General features: G+C 55.8%; 1 protein-coding gene across 1 annotated transcript; it reads left to right on the top strand.

The window, feature by feature from the left end:
• Positions 1 to 1,410: 1,410 nt before the first annotated feature.
• On the top strand, positions 1,411 to 20,919 carry PLEKHN1 (pleckstrin homology domain containing N1). Its single transcript, XM_027882447.1, has 16 exons — positions 1,411 to 1,490; positions 3,171 to 3,270; positions 6,810 to 6,956; positions 7,318 to 7,398; positions 8,800 to 8,887; positions 11,084 to 11,208; positions 11,827 to 11,976; positions 12,397 to 12,477; positions 16,370 to 16,439; positions 16,845 to 16,999; positions 17,558 to 17,752; positions 18,035 to 18,289; positions 18,838 to 18,990; positions 19,745 to 19,960; positions 20,194 to 20,242; positions 20,647 to 20,919. The coding sequence occupies exons 1-16, from the start codon at positions 1,411 to 1,413 to the stop codon at positions 20,838 to 20,840; spliced, it is 2,139 nt and encodes a 712-aa protein (XP_027738248.1). The 3' UTR covers positions 20,841 to 20,919.

Raw genomic sequence — 20,919 nt, 5'->3', positions numbered from 1 at the left:
ATCACCACATCCCTGCAGCCTCTCTGCTCCAAGGTGGAGCTGCTGGAGGACAGGCCCTGCTCACAGTCACTGTTGTCTCTCCCTGGCTGGCCAAGCCTAGAGCGGATTTATGGGTTTACAGCCTTTGTAGTGCTTCAGGGCCTTCCTAAAGTAACGTGTAGATACGTCACATCACGTGGTTTACGGTAACTGCTTGGGTTACTGTTACTCATATTAACTAAATCTGATCTATTTTTCGAATGTGCCATCAATCAAATCGGTTTGACAAGATCTAATTTCCACAACCCCCTGTTGATTTGTATTAATTACGTTCTCCTCCTGTAATCCTTAAAGTTAATCCAACTCCCTCACAGCTGTTACATCATTTTCCCAGGAATCAGCATCAACTGACAAACCTGTAATTAACTGGGGTGGTTGTTTTACCCATGGAAATACTGATATCCCTGTTAACTTATGCAATTTCTTTGCAAATTCCGTGGTGCTGCAAGACTTCCTGCAACCCAGAACCTTTTTGTTCAGGTCTTTAAAACTCTTTGACGTGAATTCTCTGGATTTTCTGATCCAGAGCATCTCAGTTTTGTGTTTACTTTTTCACAGCCACCTGACCACGGAATGAAGAAGGGTGTTGCCGTTCCCTACAGCTGTAACTGCCTGGTTTTTTTCAATCCATTGCACAGAAATATTTACCTTTTGCTTTGTCATTAACTACTCATTATTATTATTTATATTTCCACGCAGTAAGGGAATCATACCATAAATTTTTTTTGTTTTCCTCCTTTTAAAGCATTTCTTTACAAATTTCAGCTTTCTTGGTCATGCATCTCCTTTCGCTCTTCGCTTCCTCTGTCAATTCTCCATAATTCCTAGATTTCAGTTAGATTTCCCCTGTTTATTTCCCATATTTTGGCACAGCTTATTTATTATTTATTTCCACACCTTTAACCCGGCTGCTTCTTTTTAACGGACGCCCATTCCGAGCGCAGCCTTTTGAACCCTTGAGCAACCCACCTCAAAGGTTTTTGTTAATGCTTAAACAATAACCACCAATATTATCTTATTTCCCTCCGTCCGGGCTGAAGGGTGATCGGATTCCCTCCTGGAAAACGCTCCAGATGGGTTTATTAGTGGCTGCAGCTCCGTGCTGGGGGACAGTAAGGAATGTTCATGCGCTGCACCGCTGGGTTTGTAATTCCGTGGTTAATTCCCCGTCACAGGGAACATGTACCTGGCTCGCCCCTCCCAGCGAGCGGGGCGGGAGCCCCGGCCAGGGAGCTCAGCCTGGCTCAGCCCACACCCACTCGAGTCAGGGCGGGCGGAAGGGAAGGGAGGGAACGCCGGCGTGACACGATCCCACAGACAGACCGACCTCCAGCTCCCCACGGCTCCGGGCGCTTCCCGGCGCTTCCCGGCATGGGGAACATCGCGTGTGTCCCGCAGGCACCTGGGGGCTTCAGGAGCTCCTTCCGAAGGAAGCCTTCGCTGAAGAAAGCGTGAGTACCCTCGTGTTCGTTCCGGGATGGTTCTCCCGTGGGGGTTGGCTTTGCCCCGTGGGATGCACCGTGCGGATCCGGGCTGGCAGCTGAGCCCCTGCTCGGGGAACCTGGCAGTTCCTTCATATTTTCATATTTCACACTCGGTGTTTCATGGTTTTGTGGGGTGCTGGGCAGCGCCGGACGGGATCAGCTCGCCCCAAGCGCCTGGGATGGAATCCTCTGCCGGCAGGGAATCCCAGCTTCCCAGGGGAAACAGCAGCCCCCAGGGGAAACACCATTTATTTAATTTTGTTTTGGTAGTCGAACTCCTCTCTGCGGGACAGGCAGGGCAAGGTGCAGAACACCTGATCCTCCTTGTTTTCGCTGGTGGTTTTCTCTCTTCACAACGCCCGGAGTCGCGGTGCTTGTCGGGGGGAAAAAAAACTTTCACGCTCTCTTGGAGAGAAAACCCCAAATCCCAGCGCTCTGACGAGTGATTTGAGCTGTGTTTGTAAACCTGAAGGAGGAATAGCAGAAAATGTCTGTGAAACCCTTTGGGGATTCGGGTTGGCCAGGGCAGCGCTCAGGTACCACAGCTGTGGGTGGCTGTCCCAAAATAGAGCTTTCCAGGGAATGCACAGCAGGCTTCCTTGCTTTTCCACTGCCTGTGCTCTCATCAGCGCGGTCTGCCAGTACCCACACATGCACAGAACAGATCCCTCCCCATCCTGAGCACTTTGGGCTGGAAAGGAGCTCTGTTGGGAATGGGGGTGATTCCCTGTGAAGCTGCCAGCCCTGTCTACACTCTGTCTGTGCTGGGCTGTGAGACAGACCCTCTAAACTCTGCAAGCTGAGGGGTTTCTAATCAAGAGGAGACACTAAACTGTCCCCTTGGTCTCCTGTGCTGCCATAAATCAGGAGGAAACCTGTAGGAGTCTGTGGAGCTCCTGTGGGACGAAAAAGAGGGGATCACTTGGGGAATTTGGACCCTGGAGGGCTGACATCCCACCTGTGGTGGAGCAGCCAAGCCCCAGAGCACCCCCTGTCCCTGCTGGCTCCCGGCTTCCCACGCTCAGGGCTCTCCGTGGAGATAAGCCTGGTTTCTGCTGAAACAAATGCCGCAATCTGAGAGTCCCAGCAAGTGCTGGGAAGCCCCAGCAAGGCGGTCCCAGTGCAGCTCAACAGCACCAGTAACGGCGTGTTAATGGTGTGTGCACGCAAAGGAGAACCGGGGCCCTGGTTGGGAGTGGAAGGAAAGAGAGAGGAAAACCACAGAGGCAGAAATAAAAACCTCCTTGTGAATATCTGTTGGTGTATCTGTGCATGTGCATCCCCACTCCAGGGGTTCTGGAGTAGCTGTCAGGGCTGGATTTGGTCTTCGTGTTTTGCAGTGGAACATCTGGTCCCTCTGCTGATTCAGAGACACAGACGAGCCAAACTGATCATTTGGTTCTGCAAAGACCTGTGAAAAAAACCCAAAGAAACAGCAACAAGTGCAGCACAGCCCCCATTTCAATTCTCTCAGGCTGTTTTTCAGCCCTTTGCTGGGCTGGGATGATTAGAAAACCCATGACAAATTGCTTGCTTAGTTTTCTGGCTTCCTCATTTCTGGGCAGAATTCTCTGTGCTTCAGCCTGGATCTGTGTTTCCACGTGTGTTTTGATTTGGGTTTTTTTTTTCCCCCCCTCCCTTTTATAGACAAAATGGCAAGAAAAAACTGCCCAGCTTTTTTGGTCTGGAAGGAGGGCAGGAGAGAGACACGACCACAGACAAAATCCTGCAGTATATTCCAGCAAAGGCAAGTACAAACACATCCAAGCCCCTTTCCCCACTGCTCCAAGAGTTTATTCCCACCCAGCCCAAGGACAGCACTTAAAGAAGGGCGATGGGTCTGGATCTGGGGGCAGCAGCAGCTCTGCCTCAAAGGGCTGGAGCCCAGGATAGGATGAGCCCTGTGCTCACACAGCGGCAGAATTATCTGCCCCAGGGTCCCCAGGAAGGTGTGGGGGGCACCTCCCACCAGCCAGAAGGTGTGATGGGGTGGGAGGGTCATGCTGGGAGCCGAGCAGGGGTATCTCACACCCCACTTGGCTCTTGGTTCTGCTCTTTCTGGGCTGCCTTGTGAGGGAAGGGAAAATTCGAGCGAGCATTCAGAGGTGGAATGATTCATTCCCACGCCGGAATGAGATGGAGCAGTCTGTCAGCAAGGAGCCCTGGGAAGGCAATCAGGAAGGGCAGGTCTGTCCCAGGCACGTACCAGCCTTGTGGCCATATGGCCCATTTCCCAGTACTGCTCAGGGAAAGCAGGGGTGAAGTGATGAACCCTGGTGTATTTTCTCGGTCCCTCTGGGTTGGGACAGGGATGTGGATGGAATTTTGGGACCCTTTGGGCTGTGCTTGGCAGGCATCTCTCCTGCTGCATGGCAAATAGGCTATGTGGATGTGGGGAAGGGCAAACTGAGGCAGGGACTCAACGCCAGGCAGAGGGAATTTCAGGGAAGGCACAGCTCCCTGTGGGAACCAGTTAGCATCCAGAAGGGCCAGGCAGCAGAGCCCAGGGCCCAGATGGATCCTGGATGCTTCCCCTGGGGAAGCAGGATGAGCTGTCATGTTAGCACATCCTGGAGAAGGAATCCTGCAAGAGGGCACAACAAGGGCACAAAGGTCACCAAGAACTTATACATTCAGGAACACGAGTGTGGGATCTCTCCAGGGAAGGAAGGAGGGTGGAGCAGTTGTTCAGATGTTACCCTCGCCTGGGGCAGCTGGGATGCAAACTCCCTGCTCAGCCACAAGCTTCTTGTGTGGCCTGGAGAGGAAGCCTTGGCTTAGACCCTTCCCCACTCCTGTATTTTGAGGAGAACCAGGTGCTGTGGGGCCAGGTCAGAGAGGAGCCGTCAGCACAGGGCTCTGATGCAATCTCCGAGGAGATGGGATCACCAAACCTCTGGCCATGGCAGGCAGCTTGGGACTGGGGCAGGTGACATCCCTGAAAACCAGCCCCCTCTAGGCCTGGCACACACAGCCAGTGCCTTTTGCTCCCACCACCCTCTGCCCTGATTCCCACACTTCCCAGTCACGGCTCCTGTGGAGCCGCAGCAGAGGCGAGGGGGGAGGATGTGCCAGAAGAGCTGTGCTTCTCATTTGCTTCTTTTATCATTAAACAGCAGCTTTCAGAGCCCCGGGGCACCAGCCTTGCAAGGCTGAGCTCTTCCTGCTGCCTGGGCTAGTGATTCAGCTGGGAGTCACTGGGGTCTGCAGGTTAATTAGTAACTTGCTCTACCTGTAGGATGAGGCATCTGAGACAGAGGGGGGAGAGAACATGTCAGGGCACTTGCACTGCCAGAGACCGAGCCCTGGGAGAAACCAGGCTGCCAAGGATCTGCACTGCCTGGAACGCTGTGGCACCGCTGAGCTAACGGGAATGGGGCTGGTCAGGATGGGGCTGGGGGAGAAGGGGGCTGGTCCCCAGCACAGCCCAGCCAGGGGAGCGAGCAGCTGGCTGGAGAGCATTCCAAGGGAAGGACAAATCCCTTTCTTTTTGGCTGCACACTGAGGCATCCCCATGGTTTTGGGGGTAGCATGTGTCAGGAGAGCCTGCAGCTGGAAGGGCAGATTTCAGGGATGTTCGTGGTCTTGGAGTTGGTCCCATGTTTAACCACTAAATCCACCTGTCTTCTCAGTCTCACTGCAAACCCTCACAAGCTGGGGTTGCTGGGGTCCCTAACAAGGGTTAGGGAGAGGGAATACATCTTGTTTCTTGCCACATAAACAGTGGTTGTGGAAACTCTCCCCTCCCGACTATGAAAGGATCCCTGTGGAAGCTGGCAGCTTGGCTGAGCTCTTTGCCAGCAGTGCTGCTGGATTCCCAGCTCCCAGGTTGCTTTTGCTCCTTTGGTGCTTTATTTATTCCCAGGAAGTTTGGCTGGCACGTTCCAGGCAGCGGTATCGCCCAGGCAGCTGGTAGCCGGTGTCGTTCCTTATCTTCGTTTCCATAATTTTATTCCTTCATCCTCTCCCCACTCCCTGTTTGTGGTGGCTGCCCTTATCCCAGCAGTGTTTTGTTACTGCTGCCTCAGCTGCTCTTTGCTCTGACAGTGGCTTGTGGCTCAAATATAACTTTTTCCGACGCTGGGCTGCCTCAGTGAGACTTCCAGCCGGGCAGCCAGCGGGTTCTGTTCCATGGCTGGGAGAGCTGGAGGGAGCCTTTGAGCAGAGAAAGGGTTAACTCGCGTCCTAAAAAGAGCAACCTAAATTGAGCGAGGCCCAAGCTTTGCAGGTGAAAGGGCCCCCCACCCCGACAGCTCCAGGCTCCCGTTCGTTCCCGGTTCACCATCGGGAGCGCTGTCCCTGGGAACGGCTGGCAGAGGGGTTAACCTCGTGCCGGAGGGGTGAGTCACAGAGGCCCCAGCGAGACAGACCCGGTGAGCTGTGCTGGTTCCTCATCCATCACGGGCACACGCAGCTGTCTCCCTGGCACAGGGAGCCGGCAGCGGGCACACGCCGGACGCGCCCGCTGCCGGGAGCCCCCGGGGCGATGGGGCTGTCGCTGATCCCGCTGAGCCCTCGCCCTGCTCATCCCTGGAAACGCTCCGTTTGAGCCCAGGGCAGCCGCGTGAAACCACTCCAAACCTTCCCTTTCCCAACCTGCCTTTGCCTTTTGCTGGGGAATGCACACCTGGAGTCTGTGGAGTGTCTGACCAAGCTGATATTTAGGACTCCTAGGCTGGTGTATATCCCAGCAACTGTGGGGAATCCTTCTCCCCAAGGAAGTCAACCAGCCCCCAGAAATAAAAGTGTCATTCCCAGAAAAGCTGCAGGAAGAGCCTTTCACCCCTGGGATCCGTGCAGTATCCAGGCAGTGTGACAGCAGTGCTGTGCCACAGGGGTGTGGGGTGGAAGGAAGAATTCCCCCATAACCAGGAAATCAGGGAAGCCCCCAGCCCTGAGTGCTGTCTCCTCTAGTGTCTTTCCACTACCCCCGGTGAAAGGCACGTGCTGTGTTTGCTGAGCCTCAGTCAGTCCTTGTCCCAGTGGATTTGATGAGGATGGGAAGAGGTTTGTCCGTGGAGCTGGGATACCCTAAAAGTAGGATGTGCCTCTGCCCCGGCTCTTTCCCAACCCAGAAACCTCACCTTTAGGTCACTGTCTCCTCCCAGCAGTAACTGAATCCCAGCTCCACGCTGGCATGGAGACCCAACAACAAACAGCCCATCCTGGGCACCTGCCCAGGGCACCTTTCCGAGGAATCCCTTTTGGGAGGATGTTCTAGGAACGTCTGTGCCAGGCATCACCTTCCGATTCCTCTGATTTGTTTTCCCTGTATCCTTGGTACAGATCATTCAGAACCAGGAAAACCAGAAAGAAAACTTGGACCAGAGGTTCCCCAGCCTGTTCAAGAAGGGACGAAGGAAAACGACTGTCAGGAATCTGGGAAAAATGATCTATTACTCCAAGGTCAAGTTACGGTTCCAGCACTGCCAGGTACAACTGAGGGACCTGTTTGTGGGTGTTTCTCTCCCCAGGTATGGCATGACACTGCAGAACTGAGAAGTAAAGTGTAATTCTGGGAAACGTGACTCATGGAGGCTTCCTTGGGCTGCTGCGTGGCCTCAGGGATGTGTTGTCATGTGGAGCAAAGGTAGCAGCTCCTGCACCAGCTCCCATCCCTGTGGGCAACTGGGATGTGCTTCCATGCCCTTCTGCTGGGCTGGCAGCAGATCCACTGCAGAAATGTGATGGTGGCCCTTGGATGAGCTTTCCTGTGCAGGGATCAGCCTGAGATGAGAGGGAAGTCGGGAGAGAGGTGTCCTGAGATAACCCCCAGAACGTGTCTCTCCTGCAGGAGGTCAACGACTGCTTCTTGGAGCTGTTCCAGTCCTACCTGTTCTTCCAGTCCATGGGCTCCAACGGACTCACCCACCAGGTAGGGCATCACCTGGATGTGCCAGGGCAAGCACTGGGCACTTGGGTGGCTCTGGGCAGATGGGCTGGGACAGGGGGCTCTGCTCCTGGGGCTCCACTGGCCTCCTCCAAGAGATGTCACCATGTCCTTTCCCATGGGAATGCGCCCTTCCAATGGTGCATGCCAAGATCCTGGCAAAAGAGGGCAATTTTTTCCCCAAGGCCTGCCCCCAGACAACCTCAGCTTCACCTGAGTCCTTGGCCTTGCCTGTGGGCAGAGATAGAGGTGGGAGAGGGGCTTGTGCAGGGCTGGCAGGCAGGGCCAGGGGTGGGAGAAGGTTCAGGCCACCTGGAGTTGCCTTTGTGAGCAACAAGCACAGGGAGCTGAGCCTTGGCAGGGACCCACAGGGGCTCCCACAGCTCAAATCCCCACTGGCCTTGGTGCCTGTGGTGGTCTTGGCCCTGCCTTCTAGACCAAGGGGGAGTTTTTCACCTGCAGGCTGGAGCTGATAATCTTAGAAGACTTTTCCACCATGAATTAACCTGTGGGAGGAGGTGGAAATAAAAAGCTGAGAGCACTGGGGAGCTCTCCTGGCAAACTGCCAATCAATCTTTTAACCTGATGATGCTGGTGAATCACAGATATCAGGAAGTCACAATTGTAAAACAAAAAGCTCTGAATGTGCTCTCCCTCCACAGGAGTGAGTAATTAAAGCTGAGCATGGGTGTTTTGGACATGGTTATAAAAGTTAGTTCCTTTCAGAAATAATTAACTGTCTTGCAGGTGACTTTACGTTGATGTAATACGTCATACAACCTCTTGAGTCACCCACCAACCAGCCTTCAACTGAAAATTCACATGTCAGGAGACAAACAATATTACCAAATCTCCTGCCTGCTTTATAAACAGCTCCTTAGTTTATTAATTTGAGGGGGATTAAAAGGGATTTAATGATCCATTACTGGCCCCAAGACATTACAGCCATTAGCATCTTTTATGGAGCTTGTTTAGAAAGCCCAAAACAGGGAGTACAAACTTGCCACCTGTTCCTGTGCTTTTGTTATGGTGGTAGACTGAAAATCCAGCGTGTAGGAACCAGACAGCTCAGTTATGCTTTATGGTCAACTCCATCTTCTGTGTTTCTTGTGTTAAACTACCGTTGTTTTGCTGAGGTTCCTCTTAAAACTGAAACCAGCAGCGTGGCAGAGGATTGCTGCAGCACTGGCCCCAGGGAGCTGCTGAACCTGCTTCCTTTGGGCAGTGTGCTGGATCCAGAGCACAAATGCCTCCCCTCAGAGCCACGTTTTTCAGTCTGGCGCCGAGCCACAACAACCTGGGGGTCTGGGCTTCCAACCTCCCATGGCAAAGGGGCACCGACTGCAGAGCTGCCCCCAAAAATAGCAGTGTGCTCTCCCTCTGCAGGAGCTGCTGCCCCTGAAGGAGCTGAACGTGTGTGAGATCGAGGCTGGGAAGGGCCCTGGGCAGCAGGATCACACTTTCCTCATCACAGGTGGGTGCCTCCTTGTTTGCTTTGCACAGAGGGCAGGGGGGTGTGTGGATCAGGCTGTCTCTGCTCTCTGGCCCACCCTGACCTAGTCCCAGGGAACAATCACTCTGTGGAAAGAAGCTGCAGGGAGCTGGAGCTCTTCCTTCCTCCCAGAACCGGCATCTTTCTCTTCAAGGCTGCTCTTAAATGCCTTGGGCAGTGATGCCCAGGGCTGGCACAGGGAGGGCAGGGGATGGGTGCTCCTGTGTTCCAGCTGGTTAATACTGAGCACCCGTGGTGACAGTTCTCTCCTCTGTCCAGTTATCTGAATGAAAAAAAAATGGAATAAAACCTCCTTCTCCCAGCTCTCCATATAAACCCCAAGGGCAGGGAGTGACTCCAAGCAGGCAGGGCACTGTAGGGCACAGTTCAGTGCCCAGAGGTGAGTTGCCTCCACAGTAACACCAGCCTGGTGCTGTCAGGACTCACCAGCTCTCCCATCACCAGCCTCCACAGGCTGATTAAGCTTTTCTCTGAGTGCTGTTGCTTTATGAAAGGTTTCCTGGGGTGACAACCTGTCTGCAGCTTGGAGAGGGGCTTCTTTGGGCTTAGTCATTGCTGAACTACAGACATAAATAACAAAAAGGAGGTGGTGCAAACGACCCTCTAATTTTAAGGGCTGCTGATTTGTGTTGTGCTGTACCAGGCAGGGCTCCCCAACCCTTTCTGGGAGGCTGTAAAATGAAGGAAAACTTCTCCCAGGTGTAACCTGTCAGGGGCATCTGCTCTGGGGTAGAGGGGACTCGTTCTGCTTGTATGAAAACATGCAGGAGTGTGGCTGGGGCGGAAAATTGCCTCCAGCTTTGTAGGGTTCCTGCCCTGCTCGGGGGAAAAACAAGCCAAAGGCTTTCAGACAGAGTGCTGTGTGTAATGGGAAGCAGTGACATGAAGAAACGAGGGAGGCAGTGATGTTTAGGATTGCTGGGAGGTCAGTGGAACAGTTTTATTGTCCTGCTGGAGAAGGAGGAATCAAGGCATGGAGGGGGTAGGAGCCTTCCTGTGTCCTCACACAGGGTCAGGGTGGAAATCTCTTTTGTCTCATGACTCTGAGACACAACAGACAGGCATCCATCCTCTTGTGAAATCCCGTGGCATCTGTAGTTCCCCATAACTGCCCTGCCAGGGGTAGTTCAGCTCACTGGAAGTTGTTGCAGGATCGCTGGAAGCGTGGAGGTGGAGTGGAGAAGGAAACACCGTCCACAGACACTTGGATGCCCAGGAAATGCCTGACACCAGATTACTGCAATGGATTTGGAGTCACGCAGGGAGTCTCTGCTCCAGCCTCCCCACCTCTGCTTTGTTTATGCACATTTGTTTCAGATCATTTCCCGAAAGGCAGAAAGTGTTTCAACGTCTTTAATTAACCGTTGTTTATAAATAGTGCAGGAATTAGGGTGCTGAAGAAGGGCAAAGTACCATGTTTATGCCCTGCACGGGCTTATCTCAGTACTTCCAAGTCCCACAGAGCCAGCTTGCACCAATCAGGGTTTTATATGAGACTGCTGGTAAATTATTAATCATAACATACATTCTGCATCCTGCCAGAAATGGTTATTACCGTCACTAGGTCATGTCTGCAGCGAGTAGCAGAGGGTGTGTGAGACTGTTTTGCTCATGCTGTTAAATGAAGGAGGCTGGAAACATCAAAATCAACAAGATGTAGGGCTGTTCCTCCCTTCAAGGGTATGTCTGAGGTCAGCTGCAGCTTGTCTGGCACAGATTATGTTTGGTGGAGCAATAAATAAAGAAAGCTACCGGTGTTCCACATACTGAGTGCCAAAGCGAAAGCAGGAGATAGCATGGAACGTTCTGATGAGTTGTGATAGTCCCTGCCCCCACAGGTGCTCCTCGCAAACTGCTGGGGGTTTTCAAAGCTGACACGTGTGTTGAGTTCAAGCTCGACTTTCGTGCTGTCTTTGAGTTTTGTTCTTGGCCTGGTTTGGTGTTAAAATGTGCCTGGTGGTCAGAGCCTGGTGCGTGGGAGAAGGTGCTCCCGGCAGCCTGACGTGAGGAAATGTGCTGAAAGAGTGGTGGAAAGGACCTCACGACATGACACGACGTCAGCAAAGCGATGGTCTGGTGGTGTGACGTGCAGGGTGAGACACCGCTGACGGTTTATGGATTCCCCGTGCCCTTATCTGCTCATCCTGTGTCTCACAGGTCCTCGGCTGAACCCCCTTATTGTGTTTTGCCCCACTGAGTCAGAGCTGAAGCAGTGGCTTTATCACCTGGAGAAGCAGATCCAGCTGAACGGAGGTGGCCTCGCCTTGCCCTTCGTCCCTCAGGTGAGTGTCTCACGGCCACGTGCTGAGCTGGAGCCACCAGGGGAGGCTGGGATGGTTTCACTTTGCAGCTTGCCTTTGGTGTGGTTTCCTGTGCCAGAAGGGTAGAAAAAAAAAAGAAAAAAAAAATATAGAAAGGTTTGCAAGGTTTGATAGCCAGGGGAGGGTGGGTGCCGAAAGGAAGACCTGCCACCCGTGGGTGCCACCGCCACAACCTCCGAAGGGTCAGGGGTTTGGGTCTGGCTCAGAGAAACTCTCACGCATTTGGGTGGTTGTGCAACTCCCCAGAGATGACAAAACATCTGGAGGAGGAGACTGGGACCTAGAAAACAGGACTGCATTCAAGAGACTTTCTCTCCCCATCTCTGCAGGGTGTTTTAATCCCTGTCTCCATCCCCCCATTTGTCAAGCAGAGACACCTCCCTCTGAAAGACAATTAACGGGCGATGTTTGCTACCAGGAGTGATTATTCAGTCCCAGCTGGAAGACTGGCTCCTGCACTGATTTATTTATTCTTCCCTGCCTCTTCCACACTTGAAAAGTGCCCTGAGAAGGGCCATGCAGTGAATAAACTCGGGGGAGGACAGGTCTGCCTGCTGCTCAGTGTGCTCCTGTCCCTAGAACGGCTGGAAGCAGAGCTCCATGGGGAAGGAGGAGCTGCGGTGGTGCATGCAGCACATGCCTATCCAGGGGTGGAATGGGACTCAGAGGGAATCCCTGGGCCGTGTCCTCTGTGCCTCCGAAGTGAAGCTTCAGCATCTGCCATTCCAGGTAGGACACACAGCCCTGGGGAATGACCTCCTGCCAGGAGGGGTGGAGTGACTAGGGCAGGCTCCTGCCCACCTGATGCCACGAATCCAGCAGGCCCCAGGCTTTTTAAACTTTCCTCTGAGTGGTCCTGCTTTATAAAAGATCTCCTGGGGTGGCAACCTGTCTGCATCTTGGAGAGAGGCTTCTTTGGGCTTAGTCATTGCTGAATTGCAGTCGCAAGCCCCAGGAATCTGTCAGGAATCTCCCAGCTCGGGGGAGCAGCTCGGCCCTTTCCAAAGCAATCTCCCAATGCAGGGAAGCAGCTTGGCCCTTTCCAGAGCCCTTGCCCCAAGCTGCTGTCAGAGCAAAGGCCTCTCCGCATCCAATCCCTGCCTGGCTGTTCACAGCTGTTAACATCCCTCTCCCTCTTTGCTTTCCAAGGAGCAGCACGACCGGGTGTTGGTGCTTTATGCCTCCACACTGGTGATAGTTTCTGAAGAGCATAACGGCTTCTGGTTTAAGGTAAGTTCATGCTGGAGCATCTCCCTGCTCCCTCTCACCCAATCACAGCAGCTATTTCAGCTCTCCTTTGGCTTGTTTCTCCCCTCCACCTGTGTTCCCTCATGTTGGCAAGGGCTTTTCCCTCCACGCTGCTGCCGCTCCCGTGCCAGCTGGCAGGTGAGCAGGCGGGGGGATGTTGCAAGTTATCTTCCCATGAGAAACACCTTGCCCTCCTACAGAAGCCCAGGGGGAAAGGAGCTGGCTGCCAAGGAATCTCTGGGAGGAGGGAGGCTGGCGTGTTTCGGTGTGGGGGTGCTGGCAGGGAGCCTGGCTCTCCTGCTGGAGACGGGAGCTGGAACAGCCCCAGAGAGCCCCTGAGGGGGGCTTTGCTTCCCAGGCTCTGTGCCACGGGGACCACTTGGAAGCAGGAAGCATGCAGGCAGCACATCTGATGCTCGGGGAGAAGGGTACAGGCAGGGAGGAGAGGCTGCTGCTGGAGCAGGGTTTGCTGCTCTTTCCCTCTGTGGAGCCTCGGGCATGGCAGCAGAAGGGACAACAAGGATGTGGAGGTCTGAGTGTCCCAGGGGATGCAAGACCAGCTTCTCTAGTCTAGGGTGCCTTGTGGGAGTAGTGCTGGGAGCCTCAAGCACGGACAGGCAGTGGCACTGTGCAGTCTGAGTGGCCCTTAAAATCGACTGCCAACACCCACCCTGGTGCTTGGTGACACAGTTTAGTGGTGAACACGGCAGTGCTGGACTTGATGATCCTGGAAGGCTTCCCTAAGCTTACAACCCTGTGACTCTGTGCTCCTGGGCATCACTGTGATGGCTTATTAACAGCCCTGTGCTTTCTGGTCCCGTTTCTTCCCGTGCTGGAACAAATGTGCCAAAAAGAGCAGTGAACTGTGCATGAACCCATGTGCGGCAGCACCGGCACATAGTGGGGCAGAGCTGGGCTGCTCCTCCAGGGAACAGCATCCCTCAGTCACTGAGAGAGCAGCCAGTGACAGGGGAACCCTGCAGAGACTGAGGGCTTGTGAAATCCAGCGTGAACTCGCTGGGGTCCTTCCCGTGGTTCCACATCACACAGGACGCTTTTAACTCGAGGGTTATCCACGGGAGGACCTGGGTAGGCATCTCTGGAGAGGAGATGCCTGTGCCTCAATAGGAGAGACATGACCAGTCACAGCTCTCCTCATCCCCAGTGCAGCAGTGGAGGCTGTTTTCCAGCAGCTGGTGGCTGGTGTGACACACCTCAGGCAGAGCTTGTTTTCGGGAACACGCTGTTTGCAGCTCCTGGGAACGGGGCACCGCGTAAGGGGGCCCTGGGCTGGGCTCTCTGATTAGCTCATCTCTTTTGAAACCTTAAGCCAGCTCTGTCTGCCCCTGTCCATGCAATGTTCCCTCTTCCCACGGTGCAGGAGCTCTGGTCCCGGGGCTCTGCGCAGCCGGGTGCAGGCAGGAGGTGATTCACCAGCCTGTGACACTGCGCTGGGAACCTGATTTTCCACAGGCGTGTCAGGGCACAGGAGCCTTCTCCCAGGGCTTCTGCAAATTAACTTCCCTTCCCTGCGAGCAGATGCTGAGCCCTACAATTTGTGTGCGAGGGAATAGCCCGGCCCTTTTGTTCTTGAGCTTCATACAAACCACAGGAGCTGCTGCTGCCAAGTGTGTGTGTGTGGGACAGGGGAAGGGAAGGCAGGGGCTGAGCCTGCCGGGATGGGGCTCACCCAAATCCACAGGCTCTGGCTCACCCCTGGTGGGAAAAGGCCCTGGGCGAGGTGAAAACCAGCAAGGGGGGGGAGCTGCTGGAAGGGCAGGTTCACACTGTGCCCAGGGAAAGCTGGAGGGGCTCTCTGCAGCCCACGTGTTTGTTCTTTGTGGGATGCTGCTGCGCTTCCTGAGGTGCGACTCTACCCGGAGGGCGTTTCAGCCTCCCCATGGACAGGGAGCTGTTGTTTGAGGGAGGATGGAGCACCAGGCACCAAGGGGAAGCCCCTGTGCAGTCTACCAGCAAGAGGCTTGCTGGGCTGTGCTGGTGGCAGGAATCTTGCTGGGATGTGCTGGGATGTGCTGGGGCGCAGCAGCCGTGCAGCGCCCACGCCAGCCGAAATGTCAAACCCCAGCAATGAGGGGGGGGGAAAAAAAGGAGTCAGGGAGCAGTGCACGAGCTTCCCAACCAAGGTCAGCCCTCTCGGGCTGCTCAGCCCGTAAATCACTGCTGGGGCAGCAGGAATGCCACGGGAGCCTGCCTGTGCCCGCAGGCTGTTGCAGAGGCAGCTGCCACACAAACCACGGACACCCGTGTGGTGTGTGCTCCGCAGTTCCCTCACGGCAAAGTTGTCACGTCGGCCACATTCCCAGAGCCCTTCCAGCTGGCACGGCTTGGAAGCGAGGGCGGGGTGAGGAGTTTCTGCTAGACACCTCGCATTGCAGCCCCCGAGCTTAGGCAAATGAATCCTGATGGGTTGCACCTTTTGGAGAGGGCCCCGGGCGGAGTGACAAACAGGGCTTCGTTCCTGCTTTTTGCGCATTTCCCCCACTCCCGGGCATGGAGCAGAGTGGAGTGAGGTGAGAACCTTTTTTTCCTGAGTGCTACCCAGCCCCTGTGCTCACCATCCTGCCCAGGAGCTGCGCCCAGGGCTGTTGCCACCAGCTGCCCCTGCCCAGTGCTCCGTGCCCAGAGACAGAGGCAGGGTGACATCCAGGTGAGGGGAATAGGAACAGGAGCAAAAATGCCACCTGTTCCTTGTTTTCCCTCTGCTCAGAGCATGAGAGAGACGAGATGTAAAGGGATGAGATCATCCATGTGATGTTCCCAGTGCAGAATCTGCTTCAGTGGCTCTCCCAGGGCTGTTCCTGCCTCATTTCTCTAAGGAAAATTTACTCCAAAGAAAGAGGAGCTCTGGATCTGAATTCAGTGCTTGACAAACCCCCCTGGCCCTTCTGCCCATCACAGAGAATTAAGCTGTCAGCGGTGACACTTGAAGGACACGTGGCAGCAGAGCAAGAGAGGGGCTTGGGACAGGCAGCCCTGTCCCTGCCCACCCCACAGGTCACCACAGGGCCGGTCTGGCACAGATATGGGATGGACACGGGGTGATGGCAGAGGGGACGGTGGTGGATGTGCATGAAAAGGTATAGGGCCAATGGCACACATACTGGGTCTTCTAACTCTAGATTTTCCAGGGACAGGCTGCTTTATCTCCCAGCTGACAGGAGCAGACGTGTGGTGCCTGCCCGGGGCAAAGCCCCGCTCGCCTCTCAGGAGTGGCAGTTCACAACTGCGCCTCTGTAACACCAGAGCTCGGGTTTCACCAACTGGCATTTGCCGGGCTCAGCCCTGTCTTTGTAAGGCTTTGCAGGGAATGGATGGTGGGCATTCCTCTCGGCAAGGCTGGAAGTCCCAAGTTAGCAACTGAAGCCTCGCTCAGGTCCACGTTTGCAAAGTTTTCCGGGGGAGTCGGAAATTTCAGCCATTAAACTGCTGAAAACAGAACTAGGAGGGAAGGGGTGGTTTTCCAAGCTTGGGTCTCAGGAGGGGCTTGGAGAACAAAGCTGTCTCCCACAGTCATGCTGGCTCCAGAGGCTTAATTCCTGCAGTAAGGCTGGTGGTGGGAGAACTGGAAGCGGGAAACACCAAACTGGGACAATCTGCTGGAGACAGAGCTCTCCAACAAGCCTGTGCCCCAGCCCTGTGAGGGTACAGAGGCCCCAAACCCTCACCCACCTTAGCAGCAACTTGGGTGTGCCTCCTGTCTCCGGCAGACCTGGCCTAGGGGATTTAGGCTCTGAGATTCCCTATCCCCCACCAGGGGATCCCAGCCGTGTTGTCCTTCCCACAGTGCCCTATGGCAGGACAGGAGATCCGCTCAGCCCCGTGGTCCCAATCCTGCTTCTTCTCTCTCCAACAGGGCGAGCTGCCCCTCAACGCCATCCAGGTGCTTTTTGAAGAGAACGAGAAAACCTCCTTTTTAATCGAAGGTGGGTGTCCCCTCCCCACGGAGGCTCCCGGGGGTCGGGTTTGCCGGTTTTGCCGAGCGGCTGCGGCCCCTTCTCAGCGGCGTGGGAGTTCCCAGGCTCTGTGAACTGCACTGCCTGGAAATCTGGGCCCCTGTGCAGCAGGGCCTGGCTCTGCTGGTGGGATAGGCTGGGAACCACAGCTCCAGGGATGCACAGTTGTCCCTCACCCTCATTCAGACCCGGACCGCCCCTGTCCTACACCCAGCCTGGTGCAAACGGGCAGCACCAAAGGCAGAGCATTCCCGTTGTCCCAGACCCCGGGAGGGTGTGGGGAGGGGACGGAGCGAGAGGGTTCCCACGGGCTTCTCCAGGAAGCACCAGGGAGCCGGTGGAGCCCGGTAAGAGCAGCAAGCGCTGTTTTCCCAGGCCGGCTGATCAATTCGATCCGGGTGAGCTGCCGCAGCTACGAGGATTACCAGGAGTGGCTCTACTGCCTCAACACGGCCCAGTTTCGAAACGCCGACTCCTCCCTCTCCGGATCCGAGAGTTTCTCAGGATCAAAGCCGCCACACCCCAGCCAGGTAGCAGTCGCATGGGAATCGGGGGCTGTCCCATCTCTGGCCGCGCGTGGAGCGCTCCTGTGACGCAGCAGATTTCGTCTTTCGGGCTGTCAGCAAGCTGACAATTATTTAAAGCCCTTTATGACATTTTATAGGCCAATATTATAGTGAACTCCTTCCAAAGCAGAGGCCTGGGCACAGACTGCGACAGTGTCGTGCAGTGAGGCATCGGCACGAGGGCATTAAAAGGGTCTTGGACTCGACAGTTCTCGTGGGTCCCTCCCAACTCTGGGTATTCTGTGATTCCAGCAGGGAAGGGGACACCCACACTGCCAGCTCTGCAGCTGGGATGGGTCAGGGTGCCTGAGCACCCTTTTCCTGCCGTGCACCCCCCTCATTCAACCTGGTCACCCCAGCACAAGCCACACACTGGGCATGGCCACCAGGCAACTGCTGGCCATGGGCACACAGCCCGGACCCCCGAGGGCTGTGCTGGGCTTGCACTGCTGGGGCTGGGGAGGGATGTGCCTGTGGCCATGCAGAGGGTCCCTCCTACACCGTGTTCTTCTCCCCACGCAGTTCACCAGCAGCGGGAGGGGGTCCCTCACCTCTGACGGCCTCACAAACTCCTGGGCGTCGGGGGGCAAAGTGACCACCGTGACCCACCTGTCCCAGACCAGCGGCTCCCTGCCCGACGGACACTCCTTCCTGCTGATGCCTGAGGGCAGGCTGCTCGAAGATGCCCTCTCCTCTGGCTATTCCCAGCCCCTCCACGTAAGTGAGCCCCCGCCAAAGCCCGGGTTGCACGTGGGGATGGACCTGCCCTCCACTCTGACAGTTGGACAGGCTGCAAGAGGGCAAAAAGCTGGAGGTGGGTGGAGGTGATGGGCTGGGCAGGATTTTGATCTGACCCTGGGCAGCATTTGCTTGTCCAGGGCTGTAGGAGTGCCTGGGGCAGGGACCCCGGGGAGGACCAACCCCGATCCCTGAGTGCAGGGCCGTGCTGAGCTCCTGGCCCAAGGAAAGTCAGCTCCAGGCTCTGCCTTCTCATTTCAGTGCCTGGCACAAGCCAGTTGGCCAAGCACAGGGCTGCCCACACAGGACCTGCGGAGAGGGGGCAGCGCCAGGAAATCCAAGGGCAAATGTGGGCCGTGCATCCAGCAGCTGCCCAGCCAGGACTCGGAGAGGAGCATCTGCAGCCTCATTCCTGAAAATCCCAGTGCTGAACTCCCGTCCCCGGAGTACAAGGAGCCGTACTCGGCACACAACTCACAGCGTCACCCTCCAGCTCCCCCGTCACATCTCAGCAATGTAAGGGGGGTGGGTTTTGGGGGGGATGGATCCTCCTGCCTGGGAGAGGGGAGTGTAGTTCAGCTTTTCCTTGCGGTGCCACTGGCAGGGATGGGAGTGCTGGCAGGTGCTCTTGGGCAGGTGTGAAATCCATTTCCACTGGAAAATGGCCCGTGGGAGGTGAGGTTAGACGTGGCAGGTGGAGCAATGTCTCTCGGAGCCCAGGGATGCTGGGCAGTAATTCCCGAGACAACACGACCGCCAGTGCTCGGTGAGTAGGAGTGTTATTGCCTCACAGGACACAGCCTCTTCTTCCCAGGGTTTTCCAGCATGTGTCCATCGATTGTTTAGTGTGTGATACCAAGATTCCCTCCCCTCCATGAGTGTTCATCGAGGAATTCCCCTCCTTAGCACAGACAGCGCAGTCGGGAGTCAGTCCCATCATCCCGCACGGATAAGCAGCGTTTGGGACTTTAGTTACAGGGAGATTCCCCACTCCAATCCCTCCTGGGGATGAACTGCAAGTAGAGACCAGCGTGCCACGTTCCTGTTTCCGCCCTGCCTTGTAGCTGAACAGATGGAGCTCGGTGGGAAGGCAGCCCTCCCGAGCTTCCAGCTCCCTGGAAAAGCCGGCCATGCCCCTCTCCCGCTTGTACGCTGATCCCTACGCACCCAGCTCCCCCAGTGCTCCCAGTGGGGCAGGTTCCACCTTCCTGGAAGAGGTACCTGTGCTTGCTGCTGGTTACAGCTGGCCCTGACTCAGCACACAGGCTTTTGGCTTCAGAAATTGTGCCTGGGGCCATTTCTTTTCCTGCCATCTGCCTGAGCCTGAGCAGGATGTGGAAACTCCAGGCCTGCATTTCGGGGTGGGGCAGGGCACAGCATAGTTCCCAGTTTTTTTCAAGCCAGGACAGAGCCAGAGGGGAACAGGTTTCCCCTGTCTTATCACTGGATGCCAGTGTCACAACAATAATCCCAGGAAGAGCCAGAAACCCCGAAACAAAGGTAGAGACTGAGATGTGCTCCAGTCTACAGAAACTAGGCATGAGTCAGACACAGAGACCACTTTATCCACCCCAAAAAATTCCAGATATGGTGAGTGAGTGCCTATTAAAGGCTACATTTCTTGTTTTGCACATCTCTTGGGAAAAGGCTGTTTCTGAGTCTGGCACTCCCCATACTGGTGATGACCTCCCTTCCCTCAGAGGATCTTTCCTAACTGTTCCCTGTCCTTCTGCATCCCCTGGGTTGCCATAGGGCATCATCCTACTGCCTCCACACCCTGCCAACTTCCACTGTGTCTGTGGCCATCCTCCCTTTCCCACCCAAGGCCTTCAGGACTGGGGTGTGGTAGAATCTGTGAGGAGGGCAGAAAGTGTGTTCCCAGCAGGGCTGGTTTAGCGGGTGGGAAGCAGCGGGTCAGTGTTTCCCAGCTCTCCCCAGCAGGCATCCAACCTGGATTTTGCTTTGCTCTAGTTCCTGCAGTGCCACAGGCAGACGGGTCCAGCACAGGCAAACGGGTGCCCAGCAATCCCTGCACCCCAGCAGCACCTCTCTCTGGAGAAATGGAACTGCCAGCCCCTGCCAGGTGGCCACTGCAGAGAGGTGCCCACAGCTCCCACTTACAGCACCCCTGGCACCTCCCGCCGGCTCCAGCTGCGGGCACAGGCTGAAGCTGCTTACCTTGAGGAGGTGAGATTGTAAATGCAGCCCTGGAGCCCCACATTGGCTGCAGGGGAGCACACGGACTGCAGGGGGACCCACCTTGACTAGAGTCTCACTGCAGAGGTCTTCGCTCTGTGATCACACAGGGATCCTCCTGAGGAGCAGGGAGTGGGGAACCACGGAGGGCTGATTCCCTGGTGTGCAGCATCCCAGCACTGCAGTGCTGTGTCATCCTCATCCCTGTGTCCCTTTCTTTCCAGATCTCTTCTCTGCCAGAGGAACATCTGGGCCCTCCATTGCACCCACCAGGTGAGGCTCTTGGGGATGTGCTGGGGGGGCTCAACCCTCCCTGCCTCGCCGGTGTCTGTCTCCATCAGCATCCTTCAAAGCAGGGTTGGTGCCCTTTACTCCTCCTGCTTCCCCGGGTGGGACTGAGCCTGTCACCCTGCCCCCTGCCTGTCACCCTGCCCTGGACCTGTCTCTGCCTGGTGGAGGCACCTGTATGTCTTCCACTGACTCACAGCCCCCCTGTCACACACGGGCGCTTGTGGCTTGTCCCGCGGCACACGCGCTTTGCCCACATCAAGTTGCATCTGGGCTGTGGTTTAACTCATCCCCCCATTCCTACTCTCTGCTGGCAAAGGGGAAGGTGACCATCGGGCTGCTGCTGCTGCTGCTGAGCTCTCTGACCCCTTGGGTCTGTTTTCCTGCAGATGGGAACGTCGGCACGTACGACCTGCCGGATTCCAGGTGCCGGCGCCGCGACTCCGCCGCCTTCCACGACTACGCCGAGCTCCAGAGCTTCCACAGTGACTTCAGCTATGACAACCTGTGGGAAGCTGAGGGGAAGGAGCCAGGCACCCCACACACCTCCCCATCTCCTGTCCAGCAGATTTACCAGGTCTAAGGGATGGTCTCCACAGCCAGGCACAGAAAGGCCACCCCCACCCCCCTGAGCTCTTTTCTCGCTGGGCTTCTCTCCAGAT

This window comes from Empidonax traillii, unplaced genomic scaffold (genome assembly GCF_003031625.1).
Source record: "Empidonax traillii isolate 1590-97213 ecotype Southwest subspecies unplaced genomic scaffold, ASM303162v1 scaffold106:size2091409, whole genome shotgun sequence".
Taxonomy (NCBI): domain Eukaryota; kingdom Metazoa; phylum Chordata; class Aves; order Passeriformes; family Tyrannidae; genus Empidonax; species Empidonax traillii.
Note: the sequence above shows the minus strand (reverse complement) of the source record. Positions and strands in the feature narration are given on the sequence as shown.